The sequence below is a fragment of the Neoarius graeffei genome, chromosome 18, assembly GCF_027579695.1.
Source record: "Neoarius graeffei isolate fNeoGra1 chromosome 18, fNeoGra1.pri, whole genome shotgun sequence".
Lineage (NCBI taxonomy): Eukaryota > Metazoa > Chordata > Actinopteri > Siluriformes > Ariidae > Neoarius > Neoarius graeffei.
In genome coordinates, this window is record NC_083586.1 from 62,231,261 (window position 1) to 62,245,542 (window position 14,282).

Below are 14,282 nucleotides of genomic sequence, written 5' to 3' on the forward strand. Positions count from 1 at the left end.
CTTTGGTCTCCAGTCTTTCTTACAACTTCTGGTATGCATCTGCTTTCGCCTTTGCTACCGCTCTTTTTGCCTTCTGTCTCATCTCTCTGTATAACCGCCTGCTTTCCTCATCTCTCTGATCGTCCCAATTCTTCTTTGCTAGCCTCTTCTCTTTTATAATTTCTTGGAGCTTATCTGGCAAACAGTGGGTGTGAGGTGGGAATTCACACACTCATTTACTTCCATCCATCATCTGTAGCCGTTTATCCTGTTCTCCAGGGTCCCAGCTGACTATGGGTGAGAGTCGCCAGGTCATCGCAGAGCTGACACAGAGACAAACAACCATTCACACCTACGGTCAATTTAGAGCCACCAATTATCCTAACCTGCATGTCTTTGGACTGTGGGGGAAACCAGAGCACCCGGAGGAAACCCACACAGACACAGGGAGAACATACAAACTCCACACAGAAAGGCCCTCGCCGGTTGCTGGGCTTGAACCCAGGACCTTCATGCTGTGAGGCGACAGTGCTAGCCACTACACCACCAATTTATCAATTAAGCAATTTATCTTATCTATTCCATCTGCTGGATGGTTTTGGATGCTGACAACGCTACCTCCTGGGCCACTGGGCCAAATATGAAGTTGTTGCTTTTTTTTTTTCTAACAATTTGATGGCTAGAGCAACTTTTTCTAAGATCTTAATTGAAATTGATTTAAACTCTTTAAAAATTGGGTTGAACGTGTGACCTACATCAGTTGATTTGTATTGTATCATCTTTATCTTGCTCACTTTTAGTGATTAGAGATGATTTTAGAAATGTTTTGTCATATACTGCACCTTTAATGAAAATGTCAGAAATTGTGGTTGTGTGTCAAAGGACTGTAAAATGAAATGAAATTGACTTTAGATCATAAAGATTGTCAGGTCACAACTTTATTGAACAAAGTAACAGTGGTTCAGACAGTTGATTCATTCAAAGACTTCATTTTAATCAGTAAAATAATTTCAAATACACTACCGTTCAAAAGTTTGGGGTCACCCAGACAATTTTGTGTTTTCCATGAAAAGTCACACTTTTATTTACCACCATAAGTTGTAAAATGAATAGAAAATATAGTCGAGACATTTTTCTGGCCATTTTGAGCATTTAATCGACCCCACAAATGTGATGCTCCAGAAACTCAATCTGCTCAAAGGAAGGTCAGTTTTACAGCTTCTCTAAAGAGCTCAACTGTTTTCAGCTGTGCTAACATGATTGTACAAGGGTTTTCTAATCATCCATTAGCCTTCTGAGGCAATGAGCAAACACATTGTACCATTAGAACACTGGAGTGAGAGTTGCTGGAAATGGGCCTCTATACACCTATGGAGATATTGCACCAAAAACCAGACATTTGCAGCTAGAATAGTCATTTACCACATTAGCAATGTATAGAGTGGATTTCTGATTAGTTTAAAGTGATCTTCATTGAAAAGAACAGTGCTTTTCTTTCAAAAATAAGGACATTTCAAAGTGACCCCAAACTTTTGAACGGTTGTGTATGTGTGTGTGTGTATATATATATATATATATATATATATATATATATATATACACACACACACACACACACACACACACACACACATATATATATAATGTATATGTGTGTGTGTGTGATATATATACACAAAATGGAATCATTTGCTGACAGCTCAGTCCCCCCCAGTTCAAAAATCCTATCTGCGCCCCTGAGCCCAGCCAGTAAGACTTGGCCCGGCCTGGAGGGCCAGCTGTTAGGGGGGTCTGGGGGCATGCTCCCCTGGAAAGTTTTGAAATTAGAGACTTCAAATGGTGACATCTAAGGCTGACTTGGACACAATTCAACATTATTAAATTTGCTGCTTTTTACCTTGTGAAATATTCAAGGGGCCGGACTGAGCTACACCATCATTGATGGTCTCATTTTCATTAGTAAGACCATATTTGACAAAATAGACAACTTGCACTTGGAAAATGGGTGAGCTTAATATCAAAATGCTGTTAGTTTTAAAGATACCACAAACACCATTTTAAGCCTTGGTCTGGTTATTTGTGAAATTCTCCCAATACTTCAACTATTATCTGTTCTTAGAGCAAGCCACAATAATAATAAATGTTAAGAACACGCCCATTGAGACCATGAACCCGAAAAATTCACTATATTTATATTCTACCTCTTTCTTCAGATTTTTGTTCTCATGTTGCTCATCTCTCAGTTTCATTGCCATCTCATTCACCTTTCTCCTCTCCTCTGCTTTTATCTCTTCTTCCATATTTTTCCTCTTTAATTCCTTTTCCTGCCTGATTTCTGTCTCTTTACTGTTACACTGACTCTGGACCTCCTCTTTCACCTCATTTGCTAGCCGTTCAAATTTAATTTTCTCTTCTTTTCTGATCAGCTTCTCCATTGTAGCTCTCTTCTGCTCTTCTAGTGTTTTGATTTCTTTTTGCAAAATAATTCTCTTCCTCTCATCCTCTTCTCTGGTGCTTCTCTGGACCTTCTGATAAACCTCTGTCATGTAAAAGTAACCCATGTTCTTGTGTAGTATTGCATTTATCTTTTCAAACAACTCTTTGACTTGAATGCGGTTATTTTGTTCATAGTTGTTAAAAACATGATATCTACCTTCACAGGTGTCTACAAGATTCTGGAGATCATAACTATTTCTGATAAAGTTCTCCACCGGTTTCCCTTCCAGCAGATCTCCACCAGTGAATAGAATTATGGTGAACTTCAGAGCTTCTTCTCCAAAGTTCTCCTGAATCCACTTCACAGCATGGCTCTCCTCCACCGTGAATCTACCCAGTCTGATCACCAGCAGGAACACATGAGGATCAAGAGAAGACATCGAGATACATTCATGTGCATGGTGGGCGGTTTTGTTCGATATTAACCATGTGTCCATGACTCCAGGAGTGTCAATTATGGTGATGTTTCTTCCATCCAGGATTTTGTTCTTCTTTTTACAGCTTGCAGTCACAGATGCAGGAGACACTTCGACTCTAAAGGCCTTTTCACCAAGGATGGTGTTTCCTGATGCGCTCTTTCCTGCTCCAGTTTTCCCCACCAACATCAGTCTAAGCTCATGGTGGTTTATCTCATGCCCTAAAAAAGAAAATATAACTTGTAGGGTTCAAACAATACTGTGAATAGAAAAGGTGTATATTATTCCTGATGTGACAAATTCATTGTGATATTTAGTAGCTGTAGTTTGATCAGTGTTTACCTTTGAAAGCTAAGTGCAATCCAATACACGGTAGAACCAAAACCAGCACAAAGATCAGCCCAAATAAATAATTGTTTTTCTACAAAAAAGGTAAAACTGTGTTTGAGGGAATAATACATTGACAAAATTAATTTGTCTACAAGTTCATTAAGATATGCAGCAGAAACAAGCCACTTCACACCTCATAACCAGTGTAATGATGGTTATTATTTAAGAGGAAATTATATATCATTTAACGAGCACCTTTATCATTTAATGGCAAAACAAAATGCAATGTGAATATTTTAATTCTAGATTATAACGCAGTAAGATAACCTTTAATACCCTCTTAAATCGTGTATTCTCCTCTTCTATTTCAGTTTTCTTTTTATCCATCTCCTTTAACAATCCCTCAAGTCGTGTGTTCTCCTCTTCTGTTTCACTTTTCTTTTTATCCGTCTCCTTTAACAATCCCTCAAGTCGTGTGTTCTCCTCTTCTGTTTCACTTTTCTTTTTATCCGTCTCCTTTAACAATCCCTCAAGTCGTGTGTTCTCCTCTTCTGTTTCACTTTTCTTTTTATCCATCTCCTTTAACGATTCCTCAAGTCGTGTGTTCTCCTCTTCTGTTTCACTTTTCTTTTTATCCGTCTCCTTTAACAATCCCTCAAGTCGTGTGTTGTCCTCTTCTGTTTCACTTTTCTTTTTATCCGTCTCCTTTAACAGTCTTAAGTCGTGTGTTCTCCTCTTCTGTTTCAGTTTTCTTTTCATCCGTCTCCTTTAACAATCCCTCAAGTCGTGTGTTGTCCTCTTCTGTTTCACTTTTCTTTTTATCCGTCTCCTTTAACAATCCCTCAAGTCGTGTGTTCTCCTCTTCTGTTTCACTTTTCTTTTTATCCGTCTCCTTTAACAATCCCTCATGTCGTGTGTTCTCCTCTTCTGTTTCAGTTTTCTTTTTATCCGTCTCCTTTAACAATCCCTCATGTCGTGTGTTCTCCTCTTCTGTTTCACTTTTCTTTTTATCCATCTCCTTTAACAATCCCTCAAGTCCTGTGTTCTCCTCTTCTGTTTCACTTTTCTTTTTATCCGTCTCCTTTAACAGTCTTAAGTCGTGTGTTCTCCTCTTCTGTTTCAGTTTTCTTTTCATCCGTCTCCTTTAACAATCCCTCAAGTCGTGTGTTGTCCTCTTCTGTTTCACTTTTCTTTTTATCCGTCTCCTTTAACAGTCTTAAGTCGTGTGTTCTCCTCTTCTGTTTCAGTTTTCTTTTCATCCGTCTCCTTTAACAATCCCTCAAGTCGTGTGTTGTCCTCTTCTGTTTCACTTTTCTTTTTATCCGTCTCCTTTAACAATCCCTCAAGTCGTGTGTTCTCCTCTTCTGTTTCACTTTTCTTTTTATCCGTCTCCTTTAACAATCCCTCAAGTCGTGTGTTCTCCTCTTCTGTTTCAGTTTTCTTTTTATCCGTCTCCTTTAACAATCCCTCATGTCGTGTGTTCTCCTCTTCTGTTTCACTTTTCTTTTTATCAGTCTCCTTTAACAGTCTTTTAAGTCGTGTGTTCTCCTCTTCTGTTTCAGTTTTCTTTTTATCCGTCTCCTTTAACAATCCCTCATGTCGTGTGTTCTCTTCTGTTTCAGTTTTCTTTTTATCCGTCTCCTTTAACAATCCCTCAAGTCGTGTGTTCTCCTCTTCTGTTTCACTTTTCTTTTTATCCGTCTCCTTTAACAATCCCTCAAGTCGTGTGTTCTCCTCTTCTGTTTCAGTTTTCTTTTTATCCGTCTCCTGTAACAATCCCTCAAGTCGTGTGTTCTCCTCTTCTGTTTCAGTTTTCTTTTTATCCGTCTCCTTTAACAATCCCTCAAGTCGTGTGTTCTCCTCTTCTGTTTCACTTTTCTTTTTATCCGTCTCCTTTAACAATCCCTCAAGTCGTGTGTTCTCCTCTTCTGTTTCACTTTTCTTTTTATCCATCTCCTTTAACAGTCTTTTAAGTCGTGTGTTCTCCTCTTCTGTTTCCCTTAACTTTTCACTGATGTTTTCTTCTCCCTCTGTTTGTTCGTTCTTTCTTCTCCTCTGATGTCTGTTAGAAACAGTATCAATTTAAAAACACGTTATTTTATGTTTCATATTTTCACAGTACTGTGCAAAAGTCTTAGGCACTCTATTTTTTAAAATGAATTTTATGATTTTTATTTTATGACTTCTACATTGTCGAGTCAATACAAAAACATTTTAGATTCTCAACATTAGTTTTCCAGAACAAAGTTAAATGTGACAGAAAAATGTCAGCAAAGAAAGCAGTAGAATAATGTAAGAGACATGTTTCAGACACAAAACATAATGAAAGCTGCTGGGTTTCGGTGCAAAATGAAGAAGCGAGTGTGACAGTCAAAGTGTCCAGAAGAACTGTGGCTGGTTCTGTAAGATGCTCAGTAAAACCTACAGCTCATTTCCACATAAAACTGCACTCACTGGCCCTGAGACTACTATTTTTTAAACATAGGGTCATCACATCAAATATTGTTTCATTTCTTACTGTAACATCACACCAAGCCAAACAACAAGGAAGAAGAAATTACCAGCCCTGTGACTTGTGAGCTGGAATGTCAGGACCATGTGTCTTGGCCTGTCTGACGACTTTTGGGGGGGATACCTATTCACACTCCAAATTTCTGTTTTTTCATCTTAATTATTGTTTGTGTCACAAAAAAGTGCCTTTAAAGTGGTAGGCATGTTGTGTAAATCAAATGGTGCTAACCCTCCAGTATCTAACGTGACAAAACAGGACAAACACCAAGGGGGACGAATACCTTTGCAAGACAATAGGCAAATGTACAGGAATCACCATTGCTTAAAGTGCATATTCTGGACCAATTTTGTTCTTTTTAAATATGAAAGTATGTCCCTTTACACACTCATCCAGTAGGGTAATTTTCCACAAGGCCAACTGTCCACAGCAGAAAAAAATAAAATAACAAAATGCGTCTGGAAAAATCCCAAGGGAGTCTGGAGCCAGATTCGTGACGTTACCTGCGGAAGCGCCAGCAGGCTGTGCGAGCTTTGCACGGTTTCAGTGCACAGCCTGTGTAGACCAAGCGCTCCCATTTCTCTCTCATTGTCTGGTCTTTTGGAAAACGATGAGTACTAATCCCATCAAGATTGGTGTTGCTACACCCTTCTACGATACATCTGTTAACCATTTTAATAGTTACGCGATAATGTTGAAGAAATTTGCAGAAAACCACCAGGTCGTTTTCTCATAAACAAAACAGCGCTGACGTAGGATTCAGAAGGAGGCGTCCCGCATGCGACGTCACGAAAATCAATGTTTGCTGGGAAATTCAAATGCCAAAGTTTTTTCAGAGGCGAACCAATTCGCCTCAAGTCACTTGATTTCAACTTAATTTTTCTGGTATTGCGCACGGTAAAATAATTGCAGAGAATGCAGAATGTTACAGATATTTGACCAAAGTTTAATATAAAATAGGAGAATTACATTGATCTTGCTCCTGAATTTACCCAAGATATGCACTTTAAGACCACAGAATTTAGAAAACTAGACTCAAGACTAGAGAGTAGAAAAGGCAAAAAACTTCAGTACACAACAGAGAGGTTGCCACTTGGACAAGAACCTGATTCTGTCTAATGCCACCAAATGTCCAAGAGTGCTTATGATTTACTGCAACTACACAATAAATGACAGTATACACATTTATATGTACAAAAATAAATCCAATAAATGTAAATACTTTATACATTTAATGAACAAACAGTCAGAATAGTCAGCTTCTGGCTATCTAGATATACAACACAGTAGATGTCACAGCATTCTTATTATTCTTACTTTTCCGAAGTGACGTCTTCCTTTAAACTTCTGGGTTCATCTTCTTTATCTCCTTGATAATTGGGTGGTGCGTCCAATGAGTTACGGTCTGGTGTCTGCATGTGTTTATCACATTGTCCTTTTCCTGATTGATTTTCGATACTCTGTCTATTTTATTAAAAAAAAGTTGTGAAAAGCCTTTATGTTAGAAGATATCTGAGAATAAACCCAACTGAGTTCATGCATTCACAGATTCACAGACCTCTATGCATACCTTTGTTTGTGTTTCCTAGTATTGGGATATAAGCAGGCAGCGCTCGAAACTAACGGTGTCCCGACGTCCCGGGGACCATAAAAAATGTCATCGGGACACAAAATCATCATATCTGGGACAATCCCGGGACAATGGGGAAAAAAACAGATCTAGAAACAAAGTTCTACATTAAAAGGTGCAGTACGAGATTTTGGAATAACGGTTCCCGCAAGCCATATTTTGAAAAGAAACACTCCCACCCCCCGCGTCTCCACCCCTCCTCCCCCTCATAAAGCCTGAGAAATTCCGGCTTTATAATGGGTGTCTATTGCGTTACACACCAGTGGAGCTCGTTAAGTTAGAGTGTAGAGAGCTTGGAAAAATAGCTCAAACTTTCTCATTTAAACTGTGTTTTCAGCCCCAATTTTTACTCCACACACATAATTTTCTCAAAAGTAGTAGCCACACTTGTCCTGATTCACAAAATGTGTCTACCTACACGATAGGACTTGCAGTTTTTGAATGAGAAGCCTGAAAGTAACGAGAGCACAGCCGCGCAGCCTCAAAGACTCCCATTATAAACGTGGCAGAAAAGTCACTCATTTTTAACTCGCTCTAGTGACCTAATTTTTTACACTACAGCCAAAAAAATTACATCTGTGTGTTCAGGAGAGCCTTGTGGCGCTCACTGTGAAAGAATTTTGTGAATATCAAATTAACCACTGGTTATTTCAGAGAGCAAAAAAATGGGGACACTATTGCTTCCATTCGGGACAATACAACACAGAATTCGGGACCACTGGGGGACACAAAGAAAAAAAGTTAATTTCGAGCCCTGTAAGCAGGTCCTTGAATTAGTGTCAGAGTCAGACCCATCCATGACACCGCTGGGGGGAAAAAGACTTTCAAATGTTTATTCATAAATTGAATAGTAAAAATCTGAGTTAAGTTCATTGAGTCCGAGGTTGTATGATTATGAGGTGGGAGAGAGCTGAAGAAGGTTGAATACCAGTGCAAGGCACTGTGGTCTTCCCAGTAACTTGAAAATTATGGAATAGTAAATTAAAATTAAAATAAAATTATTATTCAGACTTCTAATTCATTCAGGTCAAACTTAATAAAATTTGCACACATTAATACATTTATATAATAACAAAAATACTGCTATTCTTTTTTTATACAAACTTGAAATTAGAACACTTTTTTTTAAATGATACACTTTAAACTAGAGATTTATTTACCATAAGAAAGAAGTCAATCTGCATACAAATTAATTTATTCATAAAATGACTTCAGGGTCATTTACACACAAAAAAGAAGTGGTATTAACAAAAATCCAGTTATCAACATACGAATGCGATTATGAAATCACCGTTACTGAAACTTGGTTTGGCTTATGAAACCGTTTACTCATAACTTATCTAAAACATTTATAAACAAGTCCAAATGATTGTATTGCATATAAAATATGTACCTACTTTTCTCTTCAAAGAACGTGCTTGGTTGAGCTGTTTTCACGATGCTGCACCCTTAGCTCCTGTAAATCAGTGAACTTTGGACTTTACTCTACTTTAATTGTTTTATTTTCATATAGACCTACCGTATATCTACAAAAGGAAATCCTCCATGCCATACAGTGTGAATCCTTATTGGAGAAAGGAACAGATGTCAAATGTGTACCAAACTTCACTGTTTAGAATGGATTGAATGGAGGAAGTTGTTAGAATACTTAAGGTTTCAAACTTTCTCAAACTTTGTCACTTTTTCTGTGGTTTTTTTTTGTATGGGAACTCTATATTTTCATATTTATTTTAAAGGAGAAAATTTGTGCTATTTATGTAATAAATCATCAAAACATTTCACATTTTTGTTGGATATTTTTTAGACTTAAACGTGATATATTATACCACATTTCAACAAGTTGACACAGAGGTCTTAATGAAATTTCTGTGACATGCTTTGATCAAAATACCACAAGTATAAAACACCACAGCACCTTCTCTCCCTGTCTAAACAGCCCTGTCCAGAGTGGCCTGTTCCTTTAAATGATAATGAGCCCCTGCTCACCCCACCCACCTCTTCCATTGAACAATCAGGTAACACTTTCCTTATGAATATTCATTCAAAAAGACAGTTCTCAATCCATGAGTGGAGATACTCAGATGAGGGGGCGGGATCATTCTAATGAGCTCCACTTGTGACATAGAAATTTGAAATCCGAAAGCCGAATCTGAACGGCTTGTTGAATCACTGTTAGGCGTTGTGACTATCTCGGCCTCTAGAGGCCGCTATTGCATCTGTGATTTGTGTTTGTTTTGACAGCCATGTGCTTCTTTGTTTTTCATGTGCCTTGTGCCCCACCTGTTCTTTATTTACTGCCCCGCCTATTTTCTTAATTGCCAATTTTACCTGGTCATGTGTCCTATTACTTTGGGTATTTATACTACCCCATTTTGTGTCTCTTGTTACTGAGTCTTTGTGCTGTTGATGTCTAGTCACCTTTGTTCTGTGTACCTTGCCTGTTTACTTGTGTTTTTGGAACTCTACTCTCTTAGGACATTTGGACTGTTTCTGTTTTACTTGGACCCTTGCCTTTTTTTGTATCTTCTGAGCGTTTGGATTTTTGCTTTCTTTGCCTTGGTTTTGGATTTTTGGACTTTTGAACTTTTGGATGTTTTTCTTGTATCTCCTGTGTTTGTAATTTTCTTTTTTGGATTTTTGCTTTTTCACAAACTTTGGATTTTTTGGACTTCTGGGCTTTGGCGAATAAACTGTTTGAACTCTTAACTTTCGTCTCACTTCTCTGCACTTCAGTCATTCCCCTGGTGGCCTAGTGGGGGTTTGCTGGGTTCTTACACTAGCGACCCGGGTTCGATTCCCAGCCCAACCTAACAGAAAGACTCAGTCATGACTGACTCAGCAGAGGCATCTCCAGCTGTTTTTCAGAGGATAATGGCTGCTTTAACAAGCTTTGGGGCTACCATGGACAAGCACTTGTAAGCCAAGGAGAGACCCTTGCTTGCCACGATGCACTGCTTCAGCAAATTGGGAAGGCCCTTGCACGGCTGACTCCTCTGCCCCCATCTCCTGTTCCTCCTGCTCCACCATCTGCTCCTGCTCCAGTGCCTCCTGCCACGCTGCCTCATGAACCCCGCCTTCCTGCACCACAGAGGTATGATGGCAAGCATGGTGAGTGCCGGGAGTTCCTTACCCAGTGCCAACTCACCTTTGAGCTCCAGCCTACCACCTACACTACGGACTGCCACAAGATTGCATATGTAATAACTTTGTTAGCTGATAAGGCACAAGCTTGGGCAACAGCCATCTGGCAGAGACAGGGACCCGAGTGTTCCGATTTCAAGATGTTTATGGAGGAGATGCTTCGTGTTTTCGATCAGGTGGACATCAGCAAAGATACAGCCAGGAAGCTCATGTCCATCCGGCAGGGAGGAAGTGTCGCAGACTACGCCATCTCGTTCTGGACACTCGCAGCAGTCAGCGGATGGAATGAGACTGCCCTGGTTTCAGCCTTCCATCATGGTCTGTCTGACCCCATCAAAGACAATCTGGCCTCTATCGGTTGCCCAAGTGACCTTGAAACTCTGGTCTCACATGCCATTCGTCTGGATAACAGGATTAGAGAGTGTCACCAAGTCCTGAGCTTCCCTTGCCTCACTGCCTCAACCTGGAGTCCGTCCACCTCCTCCAGTGACTGTCCGGAGCCCATGCAAGTTGGCCGTACTCATCTCTCCGCATCTGAGAGGGAGCGCAGAAGGAGGGACAAGTGCTGCATCTACTGGCCATTTCCGAGCGTCATGTCCCGAGCTCTTGGGGAAAAGGACCGTCCCGTCCAGCCGAGGGAGGGTTGTGATGGGGACTACCCTCTCTCCCGAACTTCCTGGCCAAGGAGTCTACATCCCTGTCTCCATCTCCTGGAGTGAGTCCATCCACTCTTGCCAAGCCTTGTTAGACTCCGGGGCTGCTGGAAACTTTATGGATGTTCACTTCGCTTGAAGGATCAATGTACCTACTGCACCTCTTGAAGTTCCGTTGTCTGTGTCTGCTCTGGATGGCCAAGCTTTAGGTGACGGAAGAGTCACCCAAGTAACTTCTCCAGTCTCAAGGTCACAAAGAAGAAATATCCCTGCACCTGATTCATTCACCAGAGTTCCCAGTGATTCTAGGCCTTCCTTGGCTTACCTGCCACAACCCTCACATAGACTGGGTAACAAGCCAGGTTGTGGAATGGGGCCCTACATGCCATGCCTCTTGTCTGCTCTCTAGTTCTCCTGTGCCTCCTGCTGAGCCCCCTGATCTCACAGAGTTATCTCAAGTTCCCACAGAGTACTGGGATCTGAAGGAGGTTTTTAGCAAGAGTAGGGCTGCCACTCATCCTCCGCACTGTGCCTACAACTGTGCCATGGACTTGCTCCCCGGGGCTACCCTTCCTCGGGGCAGGTTGTTCTCCCTCTCTCAGCCAGAACACAAGGCCATGGATGAATACATCAAGGATGCCCTGGCCTTTGGATTCATCTGACCCTCCACCTCACCTGCTGGTGCAGGCTTCTTCTTTGTTGGCAAGAAGAATGGGGGCCTGCAACCATGTATTGACTACAGGGGCCTGAACAAGATCACAGTGCGCAACCGTTATCCCCTTCCGCTGATGTCCACAGCGTTTGACCTGCTCCAAGGTGCTACGGTCTTCACCAAGTTGGATTTACGGAATGCATACCACCTCATTTGTATCCGACAGGGAGACTGTGATGAGGCGACCCATGAGTGCGCCATCACGGTGTCTGCTATGGCAGCCGCCATTGAAAGTATGTACTGTCATTTCCCCCATTCAAACTGTCTTTGCACTGTTATGATTGTTAAAGGACCTTATAAACTGCAGTATGTGAGTTTTGACCCTTTTACTGTGCATTGTGGTTTTGTTAGTTAACATGGGTCGACACATGTTTAGCGTAACAGCCATTCACGCACATAGCATTAAAACACCTTACATTCTATACATATCAACACAAATACAAATAACGCAGAAACAACATTTTGTCAATGTTTTGTTTCTTTATTTATTGTGCCTGGTCATAACATCTAGCATTAGTGAGTGCAAATGAGTGGTTTTTAAGTGTTTAAGAACACCAACCAATGTTCATTTGGCATTTAAAAGTTTCATGTTTTACTGGTGTCGCAGCGCTTCCTTGTTGTGGCAAAGGGTTGCGTGATGGTTCTGAGGACGGTTTTATCATTGGGCACGTTCACGTGTGCGCGCCCTCGCGGTGATAGTTAAACGTGTAAAATGTCTGAATAGTTGGTATTTGTGTATCTATATGTATATGTACTTGTGTATTATTATTTTGTGTAAGGCCTGAGAATATGTTTTTTTTTTTTATAGCGCTATTTTAAAATGTTTAAATTAATTAGTATTGAGTGCCTAACTAAAACTCCCTGCTTTTTGGTTCAGGCAAGTGTATTGGTCAACTATAGGGAGGAGACAGGTATTATTTATAATGGTGATGTGTTTAGTTGTTGGGGCGGAGGCAGGTAGAGAGAGACCTGTGTTTATATTGCTCTGTCCTACACTCAGCTGTGTGAGTACATTGACTTGAATTTTGCATTCTTGAGCCTTAGGCTAGCTTATCTTTTTGTATGTTTATTTTGGCTCCATGTAACCTGTTTATTTTCTGTATATCTGTGAATATTGTATAGTTATATTTTTCTACACTTTTATTTTGGTTTAGGTTATTGGTCTCTGGCTCATTATTTTATTTGTGAAGTGCAAAAATAAAAGGAAAAAATGTTAGCTCCTGTCACCTGCCGTATCTGTGGGTCAACTCCTAAGACCCTCGACACCCTACTCCTTAACAGAGACGAGTGGAAGACTGCCTTTAACGCCCCTTCAGGACACTATGAGTACCAAGTGATGCCCTTTGGACTTACCAATGCACCAGCAGTCTTTCAGGCCCTTATCAATGACGTCCTGAGGGATATGATCAACAAATATGCTTTTGTTTACCTCGACGGCATTCTGATATTCTCCAAGACCTTGCATGAGCACCGCCACCATGTCCATCAGGTTCTTCAGAGGCTGCTAAAGAACAATCTGTTTGCGAAAGCCCAGAAATGTGAATTTCATGTCCCCGAGGTCTCCTTTCTGGGCTTTATTGTATGGACAGGACAGCTCCAGATGGATCCAGCCAAGACCCTGGCCCACTCCCAAGTCCGTGAAAGAAGTTCAGCGGTTCTTAGGATTTGCTAACTTCTACCGCAAGTTTGTCAGAAACTTCAGTTCTGTAACAGCGCCCATATCTGACCTCACCAAAAGGACAGATGGGTCTTATGTCTGGTCTCCTCAGGCAGAGAAGGCTTTCAAGGACCTCAAGCACCGCTTCTGTACAGCACCCATTCTGGTCCTCCCTGACACATCGCAACCCTTCATTGTCGAGATAGATGCTTCGGACAGTGGCGTCGGCTCGGTCCTCTCTCAATGCTCGGATGGAAGGTTGCACCCCTGTGCATACTTCTCCCACTGTCTGAGTCCTGCGGAGTCCCATTATGATGTGGGTGATCGAGAACTGTTTGCGGTCAAACTGGCCCTTGAGGAGTGGAGGCACTGGCTGGAGGGAGCTCAATATCCATTCCTGGTTTGGATGGCCACAAAAACCTGGAGTACCTCCAGCAAGCCAAGAGACTTAATCCACGACAGGCTAGGTGGGCCTTGTTCTTCAGTCGGTTCAGTTTCACTCTATCGTACTGCCCCGGCTCGAAGAACACCAAACCTGACGCTCTTTCCAGACAGTTCTCTTCCACCAACAGGGAGAGTGAAGTTGGGCCTATTATCCCTGTGTCCCGGATTGTGGCCCCTGTCCGCTGGAGTGTTGAGGAGGCCATCCGACAAGCTCAACACCAGGACCCCGGTCCTGGGACGGGGCCACCTGGCCTCTTGTACGTCCCACATCAGGCCTGGGCCAAGGTTCTCCAGTGGGGTCATTCATCCCCTCTC

The 14,282-nt window shown here is 41.4% G+C and overlaps 2 protein-coding genes across 2 annotated transcripts; both read right to left on the reverse strand.

Moving 5' to 3' along the window:
• Positions 1–1,657: 1,657 nt before the first annotated feature.
• Positions 1,658–3,760, reverse strand: LOC132866415 (GTPase IMAP family member 7-like). The gene is made up of 3 exons (XM_060899176.1): positions 3,558–3,760; positions 3,234–3,312; positions 1,658–3,112 (listed from the first exon to the last, which is right to left on the reverse strand). The coding sequence occupies exons 1-3, from the start codon at positions 3,606–3,608 to the stop codon at positions 2,085–2,087; spliced, it is 1,158 nt and encodes a 385-aa protein (XP_060755159.1). The 5' UTR covers positions 3,609–3,760; the 3' UTR covers positions 1,658–2,084.
• A 531-nt stretch (positions 3,761–4,291) lies between these two features.
• On the reverse strand, positions 4,292–7,190 carry LOC132865814 (uncharacterized). Its single transcript, XM_060898315.1, has 3 exons — positions 7,048–7,190; positions 4,747–5,283; positions 4,292–4,436 (listed from the first exon to the last, which is right to left on the reverse strand). The coding sequence occupies exons 1-3, from the start codon at positions 7,146–7,148 to the stop codon at positions 4,292–4,294; spliced, it is 783 nt and encodes a 260-aa protein (XP_060754298.1). The 5' UTR covers positions 7,149–7,190.
• Between the last annotated feature and the right edge of the window lie 7,092 nt (positions 7,191–14,282).